This window comes from Tauraco erythrolophus, chromosome 4, assembly GCF_009769465.1.
Source record: "Tauraco erythrolophus isolate bTauEry1 chromosome 4, bTauEry1.pri, whole genome shotgun sequence".
NCBI classification, from domain to species: domain Eukaryota; kingdom Metazoa; phylum Chordata; class Aves; order Musophagiformes; family Musophagidae; genus Tauraco; species Tauraco erythrolophus.
The window spans coordinates 55,370,422-55,391,914 of record NC_141468.1 but is presented as its reverse complement, the minus strand read 5'-3'; the positions used below and the strand labels follow the sequence as shown (position 1 = coordinate 55,391,914).

The 21,493-nt window shown below is 35.3% G+C and overlaps 1 protein-coding gene across 6 annotated transcripts in view; it reads left to right on the top strand.

Annotated features, from left to right (window-relative positions):
• The window catches only part of ANKS1B (ankyrin repeat and sterile alpha motif domain containing 1B), a 476,662-nt gene that overhangs the window by 156,198 nt on the left and 298,971 nt on the right, over positions 1–21,493 (top strand). For all 6 annotated transcript variants that reach the window (XM_086610938.1, XM_086610942.1, XM_086610943.1 and 3 more), the window contains exon 11: positions 20,579–20,715. In XM_086610938.1, coding sequence (XP_086467064.1) covers positions 20,579–20,715 — 137 coding nt within the window. The remainder of the gene's footprint in view (positions 1–20,578; positions 20,716–21,493) is intronic.

Genomic DNA, 21,493 nt, shown 5'->3' with positions numbered 1-21,493 from the left:
TCATTTCCAACCTCAGTATATTTATGGCCAACTGAAGTCAAGTTAGAGCAACCCTAACATGCTGTCTTTGGCTAAGTCAGAGCTCTCCAGCAACTCTTCAAGAAGCAATTCTGGGCAGCTTCAGAATGATTCTCGAAGTCTCTTCTTATCCTTGTACACGTCTAGATGCACAGCCTTGTCACAGTCGCTAGAGAACTCCAAAGGGTGGTAAAGTGTTGCGTAGAGGTCTTCAACAAGTGTGTTCTCTGTATCACAGGATGTTCAAGTTATTTTGTCATATGCATCCATTTAAGGTATTGGCCTCTATAGAAATCAGGATGATTTATCTACATACTGTGCCCTAATATCCTTCATTTTTTTCTGTGTAAGAAGAAGAGAGTGAAGTTATAAGGTTTATAAGAAGACTTGAAGTGATTGAACTGAAATATTTTGTCAATTGCATGTTATATTTAGTTTAGCTGAAAATATATTTTTTAGTTTTGCTCTTTATTTACTTGCTTTTTAGTGAAATTTAATTTAAAAATAAAATGGACATTATTAATTTTCAGATGTATTTTTCAGTCAATAACTTATTCCTAGCAAAATATAATGCCTAGCCTTAGTTATAAGGACCCATACATACTTTTTCTCTGCTCTTGTTTCAATTCCTTTAACCTGTTTCTGAGCCATATGGAGAGAATTTGGCTATGGTACAGAATTTCTCAATTTACTTGCTTTAACAGGTTAATTTATAAAGATCTAAAGATCACATTCAGAGCTTCAAGATACAAATCTTTGCCAGAACATACTGTATTGGAAACCAAACTAACCTTCTGACTGAGTTTCTGTGATGACACATTTAGTATTTGTCATTCGTACTGCCACAGTATAGAGTGCACACTGCTTATCAGAAGCAATTTTGTCTAATGCACTAGCATATGTTTGAAGTTCAGATTTTTTAAATTCACGTGGCATTTTAATAAAGGTTAAGGGAGTGCTGGTGGAAGAATGAAACATACAATAGCTCTTCTATCATGCATTTTGTTGGGATTTTTTTCTTCAGTACAGCTAGTACTTTTTTTAAACACCTTGAAAAAATGTAAGAGAAAAGATTTCTGAAAGTTATGCCTGGAGAGTGTTTGCTGAATAGTTGTTCCTGTAGTATAAATTATAAATTTATAATTTATTTTCTATTTTTAATTATTTTCTGGCATTTTATAGTTCTTTTTATTTTCTCTAAGTACAAATCCCCAAAATATGGGCAGCTTGGGAGTTCTGTTTTATCATAATAGCATTTTCATACACATTTTCTGTATTTCTGATATTATTATCATAGTCCTTTGAGTACAATTAGGATGCTTTGTATTAGCTTTTTTAGTACTACATCTCTTAGAAGAACACAGTTCACCTATGTTTCTAGTCTTATGTTGGTTACTATTTTTTTGACAGGATTATTAATCTGCTGATTTTGACCAGTACGTCTTCGAATGATCTGAGTCTCAGAGACTGGCATGTATTCCTAACCTTAATGATCTTAGGGCACGTTTTGCTGTTGATTTCAGTTGGGTTAGATTTTCACCATATACATCTTCTCCAAAAGAAGAGTCTTTATTAAAATTAGAAATTATTCAATTGAATATTGATACGAGATCAGGAAAAATGTATGTCTTGTAGTATAAAGTGAAAAATGAGATACTGTCTGTGAGAATATTTCCCTTTTCTTCTGATTTCATCTGAAATCAGGAGAGGATACCTTTTAAGGTATTATAACGCTGTTGCAGTTGGAAGTGGCTGTAGATGGATCAGTGCAGTGTGCATCTCTGATTTCTGCCCAGTTAACTACCTCCCTAAAATCGCATTCTGACAGGATGTGAAAACTATTACATTTTAGTTATCTCTGAATAGGTTTCAGGGGATGAGTGAGACAGCCTGAAAATTCTTTCTACAGTGAAGTTCTTTCCTAGGTAATTCAGGTAAGCCAGGCTTCTGATATCACCTAGGAAACCGATCTAGGTGATCCATATACACTTTATGTTTACAGGTCCTGTTCCATATTCTTTCTTGATATGGCTGTAGCCTGCTGTCATTAGAGTTATACCAACAGTGCATATATCCTTTGTCTAATGTTTAAAGAAAAAAACATATCCACTTTTTATTGTTTCAATTTCTCATACAATGGGGAATCAGCTTTCTTGGTAGAAGTTGGGAGATGAAAAATAAAATTTAACTCCCGTGGGGCAGAATAAGCACCATTTTCTTTAGGGTGTGACTTGAATTATAAGTGTATTAACAGAACAAATGAATAAATAAGAGAAGATGAATGATAAAAGATTTCAAGAATAGTTCATCCACCATCTGCTTCCACTCTAAGCAGCCCTGGCTAGCATGAGATAAAGCCACAGGTTCCCTGACACAACAGTTCCCTTGGTTATTCTATATTTAAAACAGAGCAATTTTGTATTTGGACAAACTTCTATTATCATAAAATTCTTGTATTAAACAATAACTAGAAAATTGAAATCCTCCAATTTTGCCATCACTTGAGTGGCAGACTCTAACTGCAAAGCATTGTGTTAAAAATTGATTTCTTTTCTATGTTGGGAATAAAAAAAGTCCTGCTTTTTTGTTTCATTTTACTTCTTCCCTTTTGAGAAGAGTAGAATTTATCCTGCAAAGTAAAAATATAACATCAGTATCACAAACTGAGAAGCAAGCAGTGGAAGAATTCAGTGACCGTTGTTTCTTGTGTCATACTTTCTTGAATGACTCTTACCCATTTAACTGTCAGCTTTCAGAATCCCAACAAAGAGCATTAAAAGAAATGAGGTTTAGACAGGCTTTTTGACCCTCCTCGCACCTCCAATGGTATTTGTAGGATAAAGATGGGTAAAACTTACCTTTTTTTTTTTTTCATTTGGGTAGTCTAGAAAGAGCAAATGAGTGTGACATATACAGAGGGTACTTGTGCACGTACATCAAGAACCATTCATTATAAACTTTTTAAAATTACCTCTGTTGCAAACATAGACCACTTTAATAAATTTTAGTAACCCAAATGTAATATTAACCCCAATGTATGATAAAATTGAATGTCAAATTAAATCTATTTACTTGTATTAACTCATAATTTCATTTTAAAAACAATTTAACTAATAAGATCTGCTTTCTCTGAAGCAACGTTAATTTGTGTGACCTCTTTCATTTATTATTAATGGTGATCCATATCAGCTATTCCATTATTCCTGATGTCAGGCTGAAAGCCTATAACGACTAAGGTTACTCCATTAGCTTCCTTTTGGTCTTCTCAAATCTTATCAATATTCCAAGTGCTATTAAGAAGCAGCACTATTTGTTGAGGTAACTTCTTGCCAGATCTTTTTAAGCTCTTGGATATGAATTAGATAGAGCCATTCATTAACAATTTTTAGCTTTAGTAACTCTCATTTAACATTCCCTTTGGATATTTTCATATGAGCATATTTTCATATGAGTTTTTGTTTATTATTTAGAGAAATATTCCACATCTCTATTGTTTTATAATATTATTTCTTCTGCCACATTTCTAGAGTAATGTGCTATAGTTTGGTTTTTTCCATTGTCCATCTCCTCCACTCTTTTATGTCCTTGATGCAGCAGAGGTCTTGTGGAGAGGCAGCATTATAATCATAATTAAAGACTTCTTCAGAATGCATATGCACAGAAGGCTGAATTGAGGTTGCACAAGCCATGTCAATTCTTATATATTGCAGCTTTAATGTACTTTCCTTTACAACCTTCTCATCCCTCTAAGAGGTTTTTAGTATGTAATTAAGATAATTGCTCCCATCATACACTCCTCTGGATAACATCTCTGATAACATCCTTAACAATGACATGTTATTCTTAAAAATACTCTGTCATTTCTCAAGTTAAAGCACATGGGAATGACTGATACCACATATCCAGTTCATTATAAAAATATGCAGGTCTCCACCCATCCAGTGTAGTCCAGTAAATATGTTTATGTTCTTAGTGATTCCACTTTCCAAAGGACTAGCTCACATTTTCTCAGCAAAGTAAGAGAAAAAGTTTGCTGCTTGACATATGTCAAACATTTTCTGATGATTCATTACTTTTTATTATTATTCATTAAAGTGCAGTTGAAAAAAATTAGCTTTCATGGGAGTTTTGGGCAATTTTTGCAAATGAGTGCTCATCAAAGTGCATGCGTTCTGACCAACACTCAGTTTCATCCATCCTGGTGTGATTGCCATCTAGAATGATCTCATTATACACTTGACTGCATGCTGTCAGACAGAACCTTTTTTTCAAACCAAGACAATAATTAAAGGAACATAATTATTTTGAGGTATTTTACATTTTAAAGCCCGTATGTAAATACTATTTAGCAGGATTTGAGTTTTTCCTTGTTAAATGACTATTAATTGCAATATCCTTTGCAAATACTTTTGAGTCAGGGATGAAATATACATAGACTATATACAACATATTCGGTTCTAGTAAGAAATTACACTTCAAAATGCTCCTGGGATTGCTTTATAATTGAGCAAATGTAAGTGATAGTACCTTTTATAAGTGGCAATAATTTAATAGATATATGAGGAATAATATTGCTATAAAACCCATCAAGTTGCTAATATTAGTAAAACTTCATCTTACCATGAATTTCTCTACATCTTACACATATCTGGTATATTCTAAAGGAATATAAGCTTATGTAACAGGTATAGCACTGCATGGAGATCTTCAGTAGGCATTTGACTAATATTATATGTCTCCAGGTGCACCTGTGAATTTTCTACAAACCTTAAATTGAATTTTCTATAACACTTTTCAGGTTGAACCTTACTCCATATTAGAAGTTAAGAGGAACCAGTTGTCTTGACTCCATACTTTTTATTCTCTTATATTCAAGACTTTGCATATTCTCCTATTTTGCATTGAGATGGAACTGGGTCCTAAAATTTGAGAGATCTGGTGCTCAAGAGTCAGTGCTTCACTTGACTTATGTCTATAATGCAATAAAGTTCAAGTACTATAAGAAAAAGCTAAACTGGTTTTCAGAAACACTGTAGATGTACCAGGAAATGTGATATAGATATGTCTTGAATCACACAAAGAGCTCATCTGTCTTTTGTGGAAGATGAATTTCTTCATTGCTTGGTCTTTTCAACTTCAGAAAATAAAGCTGCTCAACTCTGAATGATTAATCATTAGACACTGCAATATACATAGCTTAGGATCATCTAGACATTCTCAGCTGTTGCAGAAAGTTATGACATTAACAAAGCACATGACTTTCCTGCTCCTTGTGTAGTTTTTTAGGCTTTTTTGATATTTTATATTAGAGATTGCAAGTTTAGTACAGTTTGTTAGGGAGTGTTTTGTCACTTGCTGTAGATGGTGAATAGATGTGTAGTCTACAGGTGCCTCGTAGCACAGTTACTATTATATGGTTGCCTTCAATTTAGGTATTAGATTTGATGACCTGGGCAATCCCTTCTATGTCTTTTATCAGGGCACTTATCTGGCATATGGGGGTTCAAGCTGAGAACCCTAAGTACCAGGCTACAATGTGAGTGACTGTATCGCGGGGTGTGAGCATTTTATTCCATCCTGGGCTCATGTTTCACATCCTGTTTGCATTCCAGCTCAATTTCAGACCAAGATATATAAACTCAATCCCTGACTGCTCTGTCAGAGTAGGGTTGAGCTCCAGCAGGACCCATGAACAGAATGATCAAAAGATCAGCTTTGTGGGATGCCTGCCCTGCAGTCTTTATCTTTTTTTCCCATTAGTCTTTCTTGCAAACACACACCAAGACTTCCATCTCACTCCAAGGATTATTTCTGATTAAAATGTCCTGAAATGGATACATTTAAAAAAAAAAAATCAGTTTGGATTAATCAGTTTTTATATGGTGAAAATAATTTGTCAAAAGGTTCATGACCAGCTTTACACTGCATTCATACATTAGTTTCGAGGCTCTGCTAACAGACAGATTCTGAGGTCTCTGCATCATAGCTCTGCCTGCTCTCCTCTCCCTGCTTTCCATCATTTCTTCTCTGTAGGGATCATCTACTGCCACACAGTTACTGTGCTTTTTCAAATATTGTAGTGAAGAGTCACAGGCTTTGATATGAATGCAGTTAGAAACCTTGCTCTCTTTTCTATAGTTCTAGTAGACCTAGGAAAGCAATAACTCCTCCCTCTACCCACTGCCAAACACAGTGAAAAAGTTTTACTCGTCCTTCCGACTGACAGCCTTTAGGATATTTTTGTTTTTGTGACTAACTGCATCAAAATTGTACTAGGATTTTAGCTTATATCGTACCATCAACTGAATATGCATACTAAGAATTTTATTTCAGCATTGACCTGAATCAGATCTGAGATATTATCTTTTAGGATAAAAAAATCATACCCTATTTCTAATGTCTTTGTTTCTTCAGTAAGTAAAAACTTAAATGTGGTAATTTTGTGAAAAATTCAAGTTATTGTATTTAATACTTCTGTACCTTTAATTGTGTTATACTGGGAACTCACTTTTTCATGAGAATATCATATGTTTTATGAGGTTTTTTAATGAACTTTTCTACTAACTTTAGTACATTTGGAAGGCAGAAATCTTGGCATAGCTTGCTAAATTTCATTAAAATAAAAATATTTGTGAAAATATTAAGCAATTACTAAAAGAAAACATTTTTGTACGTCATGAACAGATTTATTTGTTTTGTTCAGTATCAGAGATGATTAAAAAATAGAAAAACATTGATTCCTAGTGAAGGTAATCAGTGTTACATTCTGTAAAAAAAAAATAAAATATTATCCCTCCTGTTCTATTTTAAGTTAAATAAAAACCACTCATTTACTTCCATTTTCTGTGCTTCTGTCTCCCTTTCTGCATCTGCTAGTCCTGATGGCAGTACACAGCTTGCTGCCAAAAAGTTTCCTTCTATTACTTTACAGATTCCAATTTTGTTCTTTTTATACCATTTTCATTTTTGTGCCACCTCAGTAGGAAATCTGAAGTGTGAAGGAGATGTAGAATTTTGCTATATATCAAAACAGAATGAGAATGGATTTGTATTGCCAATCGACAAACGTATAGATGCAGCATATCTTTACTAGCAGCTAATGATAGAATAATTTTCTACTGCAACAGGATATCAAACTAGACTTTGCCTTTTTTTCTGATATGCCTCCAAATACTGCAGATTTGGAAGAACCTATATGAGAGAATATTTTCACATTCAGTTGCTTTATTGTTTTCAGAAAGCAGTAAAAGTCTTCAAAAGGACCATTTCATATTTTTTGCTCCAGGGCCGGGTGTATTATTCTTTCTATAATACAATATATTATTGTATGCAGTAGTATCTGTTCTGGATGAGTATATTAAAAACAGCTGTTAGTAAAAATATTCTTTCCACTCTAGCTCCAGCTGTTCACTCCATGTCCTTTTTCTTTCAGATATCATTCCCTCCCTGCTGGAAGATACTTAAATAATATAACACAATTAAAACCAGTTTCTTACCAGTAGTGCTGGGATTGAAACTAAATTTTTCTCCGAGAGCATTTCATTATATTGACATCTATTTCTGTCTTACATTATGATGAAATATATTAAAACTTTCTGTGAATATTGTGTAAGTAAAATTTGCAAAAAATACTTTTTTTCCGATCAATTATATACATTTTCTTCCTGAGTTTTTCTCAGCCAGCCTGTAATAACTTAAAGAAGGATTTGCCATTGATAAATTTAACAAAATTATTAAATGCCTCGTGAAGCCATTGCAAACAAAAAGCAATACATTTTATAAATTGCTTGTCCAACTGCTAGATGTCAGCCTGATAAACACAATGTGGAATGAATTTGTGACTCATATTCTAATGGAATAATGACATTTGCAATATGAAGTTGTTGGTGGTTAGGAGTTCTGGCAGTAAGAGTGACTGGAATTCTGTGAATCCTGCCTGAAACTTACCCGCATTCCCGTGTACTCCAATTGTTATTCTTTGTTGTAGTTTAAGACTTGCATTTAAGGAATGTTGAATAGTTGTAAGCCGTATTTTTTTCGTAAAACTTGGCAAAAAAGCTCATACTTTCACTTAATTAAGATCCCTCTTTTGGAATTAGTGATTGGATGGGATCAGCTACTTCGTTTCTGCCCCACTGAATTGGAATATTCCTTTTTGTCTGAATATCCTGGTTTGCCTCTATGTCAAACAAACAGGACATAGCTGCATAGTCTAGAAATTGTGATTTATTAATTTACTATTAATATCAACTACAAATAGCATACCTCTCCAATATATGTATAGTTTTCTGCAATCTTTATCATTCTTTTATATGGTTAACAACAGCTCTCAAAAATTCCAAGGATCTATCCAAACTCCCTATCTGTGGTCTCTGTAAGAAATGCAGCAGGTTGCATTAGTGGGAACACTTAATAGGAAGAATTTTAAGAAATCTGTAAAGCTAGCTTGTGGATCTTAGAGAATCTAAAACAAAAAAAAGAAGAGAAAACCACTGAGGCAAGCTGCATACTGTGACAGTAACTAAATGAAATATGCTGAAGTGTTTGGAAGATTCTAAACACTCGGAGCAAAAGTAATATAAATCCTGCTTTATCAGTCAGCAAGTAAGCTTAATAATGCATAAATATGTAATAGTTTTATAACATGTAATTTCATCTATATTACAGCGGTTAGTAAATTAATGCAGGAATAGTAATAAAAAAATGTAGAATTCGAGTATTTTTCCAGGCAAAAATGCTAAGTATAAATAAAAATACATAAAAGTAACACATGGCAAAATTGTTTTGGGGTGTTAATTATCAAAAAGATTATTCAGTAATTAAAAAATACAATCAAGTGATTTGATTTTAGTTACTAAAAGCTCTGATGCTGTAGTGCCACAGATTGTCTATCAATGATTGGAAACTGGATTGTGTTCCAAAATTCCAAAATTATCCACAGTATTTCTTTTATCTTTCTCAAATAATTTGGACATTATCGGGGCAACATATTGGACTAGATAGCTGGTCTACTCTGGTACAAATTTTTCCATATTGCTTTCAAAATTAACAGCAGAAACTTTTAAGATTCCCTGAATTCTGACTGTGTGTGAGTATTTCACACTATCTGCTGGACAAATTATTTATGCTTAGTGAGTACACTGTTATACTGTATACAATAGGCATTTCTAGTTTGGAACAAAATACTTTTTTCCATGTAAATATATATCACACGCAAAAACGTAAATTTTCAAAGTGACGGCTGAGCTCTCTGAAGTTGCTCAAAAATTTAGGGACCTTAAATAAAAATAACTGGATATTGAGACATTTTAAAACATTGTTTCTAGCTCTCTGGCTTTAAAATGTTTTGGTTAGCTTTCCACTTCAGTGTTCTGATGAAGCGGTTTGTTAACTAACTGATACTTCAGAAGAACTGAAGCTCATGAAAATATATTTTTGTCCATAAATTTAATTCATTGCAACTAAAGATAGATGCATATTGACAGGTTTGTCTTCAAGGCTATTTAAATTATTTATTAACTGAGCTTGATCCCCAGGGAGTATGGCTATCATCAGTGTTATTTAAATGGTTTAAGAGCACTTACTCTCATCACCTTTTGTGGTTTATATTCTGAGATAATTTGAAAATGTAGCCTAATCAGCTATTGCATTTGCAATAGTAGAATACTTTCTCTGCACAGCAGTTTGGTTATTCTCTTTGGATCATAGGAGAAGCCTTGTGAAATACTAAGGCGTGCATATGATAGCATTCAGTGGCCTCTCACCGATGAGTTAAATTTAAGGATAAGCACAAACACCCCCAGTATGTATCATTCTGTTTTGGAGGATGTTTTGTTTTACAAGACTACTAGGCATTCCAGTTTTTAGTGAATGACTGAAATAAACAAAAATATTTTGGCACCTGTAAATACACCCTGTGGTTCTCGTTGAACTTCCAGAAAACATGATGACTACATGCTGAGACAAGGCAAATGTAGAAATCTATAAAATATCTGTCAGAGGCAAGTGCAGTCTTTTCGGTACAAACCTCTTAAACATGGAAAAGCCAGCAAAAACCCCATTTCACACCCAAAAAAAAAAAGGGTATATGGCAACTGTGTAGCATCACTTTTGAATGCTCAATTAGACATCAACAGCTTGCAGAGGCAGTCTCAAAAGGTTACTCAGGAAATGGTGGATATCACCCATCATCTCTCATTAGTACTTAATGAGAGATGTTTTTCCAGACAGTTGCCTGGTATTACAAGGGTTATGCAAGCTTGAAGCAGTTCCAAAGTCTATTTGTGCAGGTGGGTGATTAGAGGAAAGAAAAAGTTGATAATAGTAATACCCAACTCTCGTGGATGATGCAGAAACAACTGAGCAGATCCCCTGCTGCCACTGGAATGCACTTCACTGGTAATTAAATCCAAACACAATCTTGAAATAGCGGCTACATCCAAGACTGGGCCAGTTATAGCTTCAAGTGCTTTCAACAAGACAGTTGCAGATATATATTTACAATCCTACTCAGAACAATGGTTATTCAGGTTTAAGTGTGCGGGAAACAAAACAAATTCAAAAGAGCAAATTCAAACAGTTTAGTCCAACCGTTCTCTCTATGCATCCAGTCTAGCTACCTACTGATTCCATTATTCAGTATTCCATCTGCTCTTTTGAAATGTGTCTTGTAATGTTCCTTCCTTGAAATCCTGAAATACATGTTTGTCCTTATATGTAGTTCCTAGATTTATGCCATATTGAATAGTTATGTATGAGAGAAGATTTGCTTTGGGGATTTAGTCAAGTTAGAACAATTTTAAAGCTGAATCTTATAATACAGAAAATCATCTAGTCTCTCAACTGAGGCTACTATATAACGTGAATGGTTTTGTTATTTGCCTGACAAAACAAGAGATTTTCCAATTTTTTCCCTTGAGTTCTATACGAACTGCAGCTTGGCTTAATTTACTGTATGCAATTGCTGTGAATCTTTGCAATGGGTCCACCACTTACATCAGACATCACAGTTTTATCACACGTGCTCTCCAAGAAATCTTATACATGGCAGCTCTGTATCAAATCAGGGCAATTCCTATTATTTTGTGATTTGCTCTACCCAGTTCTGGGTCTTTGTTTGTTTCTTCCTACTTGTTGGCTTGGGCTCCTGCCTTGTGAATTTACTGCTGATGAAATCCAGCAGCCTGGATTGACCCACGGTGAATGAACTGAGCCTAAGTAGTGCTGGCTCCTTACAAAATGTTCAGATATATTGTTTTAAGACTTGCACTGAAATCTGTCTCTGAATGTGTTTTAGTATAATGTAGTGATTCTCCTTGCTCTGCCTTAGAAAGGGTTAGTTGTGTTTTAATGAGCCCTCTATAAGCCTCAGGAAGATCAGTAACTTCAAGTATGCCCAAATTCTCTTTACTATAAGGAATAGGATTCAGATGATTCTTCTTGTGCGCCTGGGTCTCTCTCTCACTTTTAGATAAAGCTCAGCAACAGCCGGAAAGATTCCCTGAGGCATAATCTGGGCAAGTTTCTTGGTCTTCTCCTCAGCATGATATCAGCATATCCCTGATAAAACTTCCATATCTTTGATTATCCCTGGAATCAGAAAATACTGATTTATCTATCATTCCAGTGTTGTTATGTGTGGCAAGTCTTCTTTCATTACAGTTATGAAGCTTTTTAAAGGACTGAGTGATCATTCCCCCATTATTGAAGAGCACTACAATCTAGTCTGTATGGTGACTGTATCTAATCTGTATCTAATCCATGATGGGACCTACATTAACCTGTTAATTTCTTAGCCAGTCAATGAAACTAACTCTTCTGGTGGCTGTACCTCTGCAAGGAGATGTATGTAAATTGTGACTGATCCTTCAGAAATAGTACTATTTCCATATTATCTACTTTTGTACTGTTCCAAGATTTCTGTTGTGGTTATGATTGATTTCTGTCCAAGACAGAAATCTGCCGTGTTCTTTTCAGAGCTTTGTGCCTCCATATAACACATTTGATGTTAAGAGAACATATAACATGTTTAGACAAAAGGCATTCCAATGTTTTTTTTTCTAAAGATAGATCCAAACCCATAGAAATCACCAGACTGAATAAGTGTTTCTGTAGTGATTTTCTAATAATCTAGCAAATTGCGTCTGCTATAATGGATCAAACTTAGGTCTATCTTGATACCACACTAAAATGCATTTTGATCCCAGACAACATGAACTCATCTGGGCTTAATTCACATTTTTGCATCATCCTGATGCTGAGGTGTTCAAAACAGATGCAAGGTTTCGACCTACCTTCAAGCAGTTTGAAACATTACATTAAGTCTTTCACAATGAGCAGAGCTTGAGGAATAAAAGGAAGTTATTTACTAGTAATAAGGTGCTTTTGAAGTTGCCTATATATGTAGGCAGATGTATCTATATACATTTATGCATATGTATATATGTGCATATTCTTTTTCCACCCTTCTTTTTCTTTCTCCCAGAGTCGCAGTGTACAAATCCATCCAGTCCCTGAGGTTAGAGTATAAAGCTCTACAAGGTCATAATCATTAGGCTTTGTGCTTTAAGTATTTTGTTTGTCTCTAGCATTATATTTTCAGAGGGTTTAGAATTTAATATATATATTTATATACACCATTACATATGTAGCATATAATCTAGTTCTAGATTATTACTAATCCATATCTCTGAAGTTAAATATACGTTTCTTCTGTTCTTCTAGCAAATTGTAAATCTGAGCATATAGTGTTTAAGTGACTCCACAAATAACTACAATATGGAAAATAGACTGTGTATATATTTGCAATTTGGTTCAGAGCACTGGATGTGAATTTGAATTAAATTGTACTTCCCAGATACTATTTATTGCTACAATCACAGGCTGGTGTTGGAGCACATAAACCAGACTCCTTTTTGATCTGAAGCTCCATTTCGGGTGAGCACCAAAAGTGTGGAGTCCTTCTGGAAGCTCTGAGGTTCATGTATGGTGGGAGTGTTTGGTAGAATAAATAAGATGTTATATTGTCCTAAAAATTCAGACCCAGGTATACTCTAAATGGAGTGTCATGAGGATCAACTGCTTTGATCTGCTGATCCATTGGCATTACACTAAATTGTAGAAATAACTGATATAACAGCTAATACAGACATAATAGTAGATTTTGAAAAGGACAATAACATGTTTCTGTAATGAAATTGAAAACTGTAGATTAACCATGTTTTCCATTGTGAAGATGTATTTCTGAGGTGAAATCTAATTATAACTGTATTTCTGGAATATGGGCTGGCTTTTGGCTTTTCATATTTTGCCTGCTGATCTAGATGTGGTAAGGAAGTGTTGTGGTTGATATACTTAGTATTTGCCCAACAGTTAATATTGTGGCATTATATACATATAGTGCCTTTTCTTTGAGTACATTATGAGAGAAATTATCTATTAGAAAAGTTCCAGTGAGCAATTTGTCCTCACAGTACATGGATAGTGGGATCAAAATTTTGATGAAACACTTGTTGAACTGTGGTGATATGGTCTATTACTATCAATAAGGGCATTTTTCTCTATGCAGCGTACCATATGAAAGAAGACAATCATCCACTAACTAATGATGTCACACAACACAGTAAAAGGCCAAGTTCCCAGTGCATGACTGTTTTTATAGTTTCAGTTAAACAGTTAACGTTTTTATGTTTTTGTCTGACATCTTAGTAGATGATAGCAGTAAAATAACACCATAGTTTGCTCTTACAACATACTAAAAGAAGACACTATTCATTTTCATTTTGCTCTCTCCAGACTCAAATCTGAGTGATTCTTAAAAGTGTAAAGCAGTCACCATATCCATGAATAGGAGCTCCTTGCACTCCCCTCTTTTGTTGACCTCCTGTTATCGTGTAAACTTCAGAAGAAAAGCTTACTATATTTTTACCAGGACAGTAGAAACAAATTAAGTAACATTTTCAAAAAGATCTTTAGGAAATGATGGTTACGAGTTTTAAGAATGTGAGTTGGAATTAATTCCTCATAATTTTAGGACCTTGATTCAGTTGCTGATACATAGATGTGTATTGACATTTGAAATGCTTTTGAGTGTCCCAAGCTGATGCTTGGGCAATGAAATTCCACAGATCCTGCAGGCATCTTGCAGATACCTTGAATATCCTTGGACCACTGCGGTGACAATAGTTAACCATACTTTGGCAGTTGGGTCTTGCCCTATTTGTCTGCAATAGAAATGTCTCAGCTAGCTAGCTAGTCTTTTTTTAAAGCTAATGCATATCTTAGTATTATCAATGAAGTTTAGGGATTGTTCTTCTAATCTAATATTTCTTCAGTATAAAATATCTAAATATAGAATATATTCTAAATTTTCATTAATACTGTTTTAACTGGCTTTCATTGACTTAAAGAAGAGTTTATCATGCTCACTGAAATATACCTGTATTTCAAGAAATCGCGCCTTGCAAGTCTAAAGATCAGTTTCGGAATTACTCAAGACATTGAGAACAAATTAATGCTGTTTCTTTGGAAAGCAGTTTAGTTACTAGCATTTGAATACAGAAATTTAACTTTAGGCTCTGAGTTTTGGTTCTAAAAATCAATCCTATCAGATAGACATACATAGCACATTATATAATGTAGTTTTCATTTTGTTCAGAAATTCTTTTTGTACTGAAAGACTATTGTGAATGAATCACTAAGTACTTAGAATGCTAGTGATAGTAGACCAACTTTTCTTTCTATGAAAGGATTGGTTATGATGTTAATTCTTATATAATATCTTTGTGTGAGACATGAGGTTACTGTACATTCATAGTTAAGCATTTTTATGAACAAGATAACTGTTTGCTCATATTAATTAGGTTGTAATAATATAATATATAAATGAATGATAATAGATAAAACTGAACACTGCACAAAAAGCATCTTTTTTCACAATTGCATTATATATGACAATGTGGTGAAAAACAGATTTTGTGAGGTGTTTGTCTTGCTGTTTCCTTCCTCCCTTAATGTTCTTATAAAAAAGTGCTGTAAAAAATAAACATTTTCCCTATTAAATGACTTTAAACTTTTAAATTCACAAATTTAAAAGAAACAAAGTATGTGAATTTGTTCTTGTTCAATGCTATTTGATTTCTTTTTGTTGTTTTCCTGTAAAATTTTCCTGTTGGTGAAACATGGAATACCTGGAATAGACCAGTAAAAACCTAATCTGGATTTCTGGATTTGGTGGAGTTGATTCAATATTAATAGGTTTTAGTATAACTGAAATCAAACCCCTTGTCCGTAGTCAAAAGATGTAGCTTTAATTTAAACAATGCTAGTGTGACTTGAAAGTAAAAAGATTTTCTAAATGATGGTAAGAACAACCTGACTTTCAACTTCCAAGCAATGATGTCATAATTTGTAATTACAGTCTTTTGGTGCATAAGGAAAAGACTAATAAGAACAGGCAAGTTGTATGAAGCACTAGTGTGACCATTGCTGTAAATACTGAGTCTGCTTCTTCTGTGAATACTTCAAACACTGACAAAAGTAGCAAATAGAATTTTAAGAGGTAATAAGATTTGAGATGTGGAAACCTGTGTAATCCTGTGAAAAATTTAAGATGCACCATCTTTTTTCATATATCCATGAGATGGTTAATGGCAAATGTGATCATGGTGGCTTTATAACACTTTCTGCCCTTTAAACCTTGGATGCTAAGCTAATCAATCAACCAACCAACAAAGCAAATTAGTAAGATTTGCCAGGATGTAAATCAGTGTAGCTGTTTTTATAGTCCACACTGCATGAGTCCAGTTAATCCAAAACCTAAGTTTGTCTAACCTTTTAAAAAATTATTTTGGTTGTTCTGGACATAGAAAACATAGCATAGCATATTTTCTTTATTCTATCCTATTCTATTTCCTTCAGCCTGAAACAAAGGAAATGTGGAATGGAAAGTCCTTAGTAACCATTTTTAAAAATCAAAATAAGCTCCAATTACATAATCCTTGTGACAGTTTCTTATACGTGATGGAGGCAGGGAGGAATATTGTTAGAGCATGCTGCAGCTCAGTAATTTTTAGCTGCCAGATAATAACTGTAGCCTGATGTTATCTAACTTGTACAGAAACATCTCTTAGCTTATTGAAACTTGAGCCAGCAACTAGAAGAGAATAACAGTAATAAATACTTCCCTGTTGGCCCCGTCTATAGCACCTATCAGAAACTCAGCACGGGAGCTAATCTTTTCTAGGTGAATTTGGTAGGTTCTCAAGTTTCCAAGTTCTTTTTGCCATGAATTGTTCCACTGAAAGTTACAGTAGCATTATGGTAAAATAATAATGTTTGCCTTAGGTTTTTTTACCCAAGAAAGAGAAAGAAAATGAAAACATAATTACTATATCGTTTAATTACAAAAGAAAAGATATTTAAATCTGTTTTGATGAAACTTTGAGTCCTGTTTAAAGACAGGAAGTCACTCAAATTGGTTGCAGAAACTAATTTGATGGTGATATTCTCTCTGATGAAGCAGACCCAGGTAGTAAATCATTATTGGTTGCTTAATGGGAAGATCCTACTGTGAAAATAAACAGCTGTCCACAATAAAGAAATTGTTTACAAGAAATCATTGCATGTCAGACACTTCATTCCCTTGAGAGTGAAGGCAAGAAATACTGAGCAGTTGGATTTTTTCTGGGATGTTTATTTCAAAGAAAATTTTTTGGGTTTTTTTTGCAAAGCTTTACTTTCGAATTCTAAAATCATGATCCTTTTCTATATTACCACTTTATTTTTCTTGGAAGGAAAGGCTGTAACTACTCTCTTTTGAAATTGCTGTGTATTATGTATGTTCCCGAGTTGATTATAGTTGTATGCACACACTGTAGCTGGAGCAGTTTTTCTGAGCCCTATCTAGAGGGGCATTTAACTGCCATGGCTCCCCTCAGGAATATCTTCCAATACATTTTCATTCCAACAATGTCACTCCCAGTCAGTTTGATGCTTCTCAGGTGAGACTGTATCTAGTGGCAAAATCTAGTCTTCAGTGACCTTTCGTTGAACACGCTCAACAAGAAGTCTTTCCTGTGGAAAGACCAAAATCTTGCTCATATAACTTGACCTTTCCGTTAAACTCTTCTGCATATATAGTAAACTAAGCTGAGGTGACTATCGACAAGACCTTGAAACAGAAGGAAATGATGGGCAGAAGACTGTATTCGTTACCATCAGCAGCAATCTGTATTTCTAATTATCTGTCCTTTGAGTGATGCATCTTTGAGATACTTCTGCATCTGCAAGACTTCCTGATTTCATGTGCAAGGCTTCCATGTGCTAAACAACTAAAGGGCATCTGTGCTTAAGCACAGCCCTACAAGCTTCAGAGCAAAAGAATCGGGACAGAAATGCAGGGACTGCTGAAGTACCAGCGAGTTTGTGGTCTTTATAGGTTTAGCTGTTTGCCAAAGACAATTGTTCTGTTTGTTTCTCACAACAGTAAGTAAATAAGTGCACTAAATACACTCAACTAGACTCTCATGGAACGTTTCTCACTCTAGAAGTTATTTCTTAGCTTCCTAGATGGTGCCTGGATTACCCCGTGCCTCAGCAGCAGTATAGTCCCTTATACGGTGTCTGCATACACGGTGCAAGGCTCTCTCATAGCAAGTCTCTGACTCCTCAGTCAGGGAGGTTCATTATAATTTTTGATGAGAGTCCAGAGACTGAAAGGTGATATTTCATATTCTGGAGCAAAAGAGGATAAGAATTTCAACTCAATTAAGATGCTCCTAACACTCATATTTAGCCTTCATCTTCACTATGAGATTTCCAAACACTATGGCAAGGCCTTGGTGGGGTGTCCTCTTGTCAAATCCCTGTCCCTTCTTTGATGAGCTAGGATTTCAAATCACAGAGTACCCATTCACGTGCTGCACTTGAACAGTTTTTCAGTTAGATACCAAGTCAGACAGGAAAGCATGAGAGACTTAAGACTTTCTGGAATGCCATCCAAGTTCTTCTGTGTTATAATGAGGATTCACCTTAAGTTTCTTTCTAAGACTGTAAAAATTTGTTTGATTCATCGTATTAACACACATGTAATACTTTCTGAATGAAATTTTAATATCCAAGATTTCTGTGCGATCCAATTATCTTGCGATCATTCAGTAAGAGCTCTTCTATGTGTTAGGCCTGCCTACCTAAAGGACTGGCAGTTTTGATTAGATAATTTTCAACAATGTGCTGTGATGGGGAGGGTTCACTCTGTCAGACACCAGGTAACATCTGAGATTATCTACAGATTGTTTCCATTTCGAATGTCTGCCAAACTACCACCTGAACTTTGTTTACACTTTCATTAAGTGTAGCAGTATTGCTGAAACATTCCAGCCTGATGTTTGCTTTAGAAGAACAGTTTGTCAGTCTGTATTTGATTAGAAACTTTAAGACCTCATCTAGATATGTAGTGTTTCTGCAGGAAGTATTCGTTAGAATGATCTATGCTATGAAAATATCTGTAAGTTAAAAAGTCCGTAAAGTTTGCATTCTTGCAACTATTCCTCTTTATCCTATGCTTCCAAGAATTCTTTCAGGTCAGTAGGACCAAGAGGGAGAATCATAGAGTCATAGAATGGTTTGGGTTGGAAGGGACCTCAAAGATCATCTAGTTCCAACCCCTCTGCCATGGGCAGGGAAACCCTCCACTACACCAGGTTGCCCAAAGCCTTATGCAACTTGGCCTTGAACATTTCCAGGGATGGGGCATCTACAGCTGTGGGCAACCTGCTCCAGTGCCTCACCACCCTCTGAGTGAAAAATTTCTTCCTTATATCTAATCTAAATCTGCCCTCTTTCAGTTTAAAGCCATTTCCCCTTGTCCTATCACTACATGCCCTTGTAAAAAGTCCCTCTCCAGCTTTCCTGTAGGCCCCCTTTAAGTACTGGAAGGCTGCAAGAAGATCACTCCGGAGCCTTCTCTTCTCCAGGCTGAACAGTCCCAACTCTGTCACAGCCTGTCTTCATAGCAGAGGTGCTCCAGCCCTTGGATCATCTTCGTGGCCCTCCTCTGGACCCGGTCCAGAAGCTCCATGTCCTTGTGTTGGGAACTCCAGAGCTGAATGCAGTACTCCAGGTGGGGTCTCACGAGAGCAGAGTAGAGGGGCAGAATCACCTCCCTCGACCTGCTGGCTACACTTCTTTGGATGCAGCCCAGGATATGTCCACAGAAGCTTCTGTCATTGCTTTCATGAAGTAATCTGCAACTTTTGCAGATGGAGTACCTTATGGGTGTTCCTGGAGAAGCTGGTTAGGCAAAAATTCTCCAGCTTACAGCACTGGAGCTGCTTTTGTTTATTTGGAGTTTGGGTTTTTCTGGAGTGGACTTGCCCACAGAGTGAAAGCACGTTTTGGAGATCCACCTCAATTACAAATAAACAGAGTTTCTTTTGTGAACTCTGCAGACTGTCAGTTGAGGCCCACAGACATGAGATCTGAATGTAACCATTGTCTTAATGCAGAGCTGCAGCTGTCATAGCCCATTTAAGGATGTGGAGCACGTGTCTTTGTGACTTACAAAGAAAGGTACTCTATAAATTCATGGACATTGTAAAGAGCATCATAACCATGCACAGGCAATGGCATTTTCCCCAGAATCTGAACTAAAGCATTTCTTTAATAATACAATTCTAAAGGCGTGAAGTAATGTGGGGCTTTTGGCCTCCTGCTAAGTCATTCTGATGCTTGGTTACCGTCGCAGCTGGGAAGCTATGCCTTATTCCATAGTCCTCTCTATCCTCTGACCTGATTTCCACTAACTTTACATTGTTCAGACAGTGTGAAGAACATTTAGAGAAGGTAAGAATGATATTTTAAGTCCCTTCGATGGTACTTCACAGTGCCATAAAATGTTAACAGCATCACAAAATATGTCCAGTTTCCCATCTACCTGCTGGTATGTAGACATTTTTAAGCCAGCTGTAGGTTATGTAGTTGAGATAGTGCTAGAAAGGCAGCCACTGCAGTGCAGAGCTTTATGGAGGATGGAAATTTCATCAGAGGAGCTGAGTACATTTTTGTGCAATTAATCCTTGCTGATCCATTATGTCACTCACAGTGTCCAGGAGAGATGTCACTGACGGCTATTAGCATGCTCTGAGTTGAATATGTCTTTATATAACTTGTTGAGCTGGGTCTTATGTGTTAGGATTTTCTAGGATGAGATATGAGAGTTGCATTAGAAAACTCCCTTTTAAGTCACCATTGTTATAGGGATATTACTTGGATTCACAATCGGTAATTCAGGGTAACAAAAGTAAAATATTTGTCTTTGTTTTATGCCTTATTTTATTTAGATGTTAAGAGAGCACTATATCCTGCCTTATCATAGAATGTGTGAGCTGACAAAATAAGTGTAGATATGCAATATATTCCTTACCAAATACATTTAAATTATAATAGGTTTTGTAAGTTGAAACAGTGTTCTGAGTAGCATTCTGTTTTCAAAATGATTTTTTTTTATTTTAAATGGTATGAAGTATTTGTAAATTCACATAAATGCTATTTTTATTCACAGATAATGCACCTCAGGTAGCAATTACGGCACCAGGATCTGGTAACCATAGAAACAGCTCTACAGGCCCAACACCTGACTGCTCTCCTCCATCACCAGACACTGCGCTTAAAAACATAGTGAAAGTTATACGTCCTCAGGTAGGTGATCACCATAAGCATCCTCTCCTTAGTTGTATTTTTCATTTTAAAGCAGGCTATGATGCATGTGTTCTAAGAGGATGTTATCACTATACACATATGAAGAAGTCAAAGACAGGTAAACGGAACATAAAATATTTTGTAATATTTGTAATATTTTGTATTTTTGTGCACTATTAGTTTTCTTCCAAGTTTATGTTCTGGTTTTATCAGTATTAATTTCCTGTTACTTTATCAGGTTTTCTTCCCTCTTTCTGTATGTCTATTTATGTGGTCCCATAATGTTTCATACCTTCTTTAGTTTACCTTCTTGTATAGTATTGCTTCTTGACTTTCATCCTTCCTAACTATATGTATTTCTAATAGTGTTTGGTAAACAAGATGTTTACTGTGTGGAAAACTTGAGTGCCTCTTGTCATTCTTTAAGGAGTACAGCCTTTTAAAATAAAAGCTTTGAAATACTCATAGACCTTGATTGAGTAGTGTAGAGGTAATCAGCGTAAAGTAGTTTATTTTAAAATCACAAGATCATAGGATAACATAGATCAGAAGAAACCTCAGTGGATTTAACAGACATGACATTAGATATGTCAAAGCTAGCTGTGGCAACTACACACTGAATTGGCTAATTGTGAAACTTTTTTGGTGCGAACCAAAAGAGCTTCTATTCCTCTCCTACCAATTATTGGCTTCAAATGCAGCTATCTGTCATTTGTTGCTGAGCTGATCTCTGCAACTGAACCATTTTGATGCCAGTGGATGTGGGCTTTGTATCATC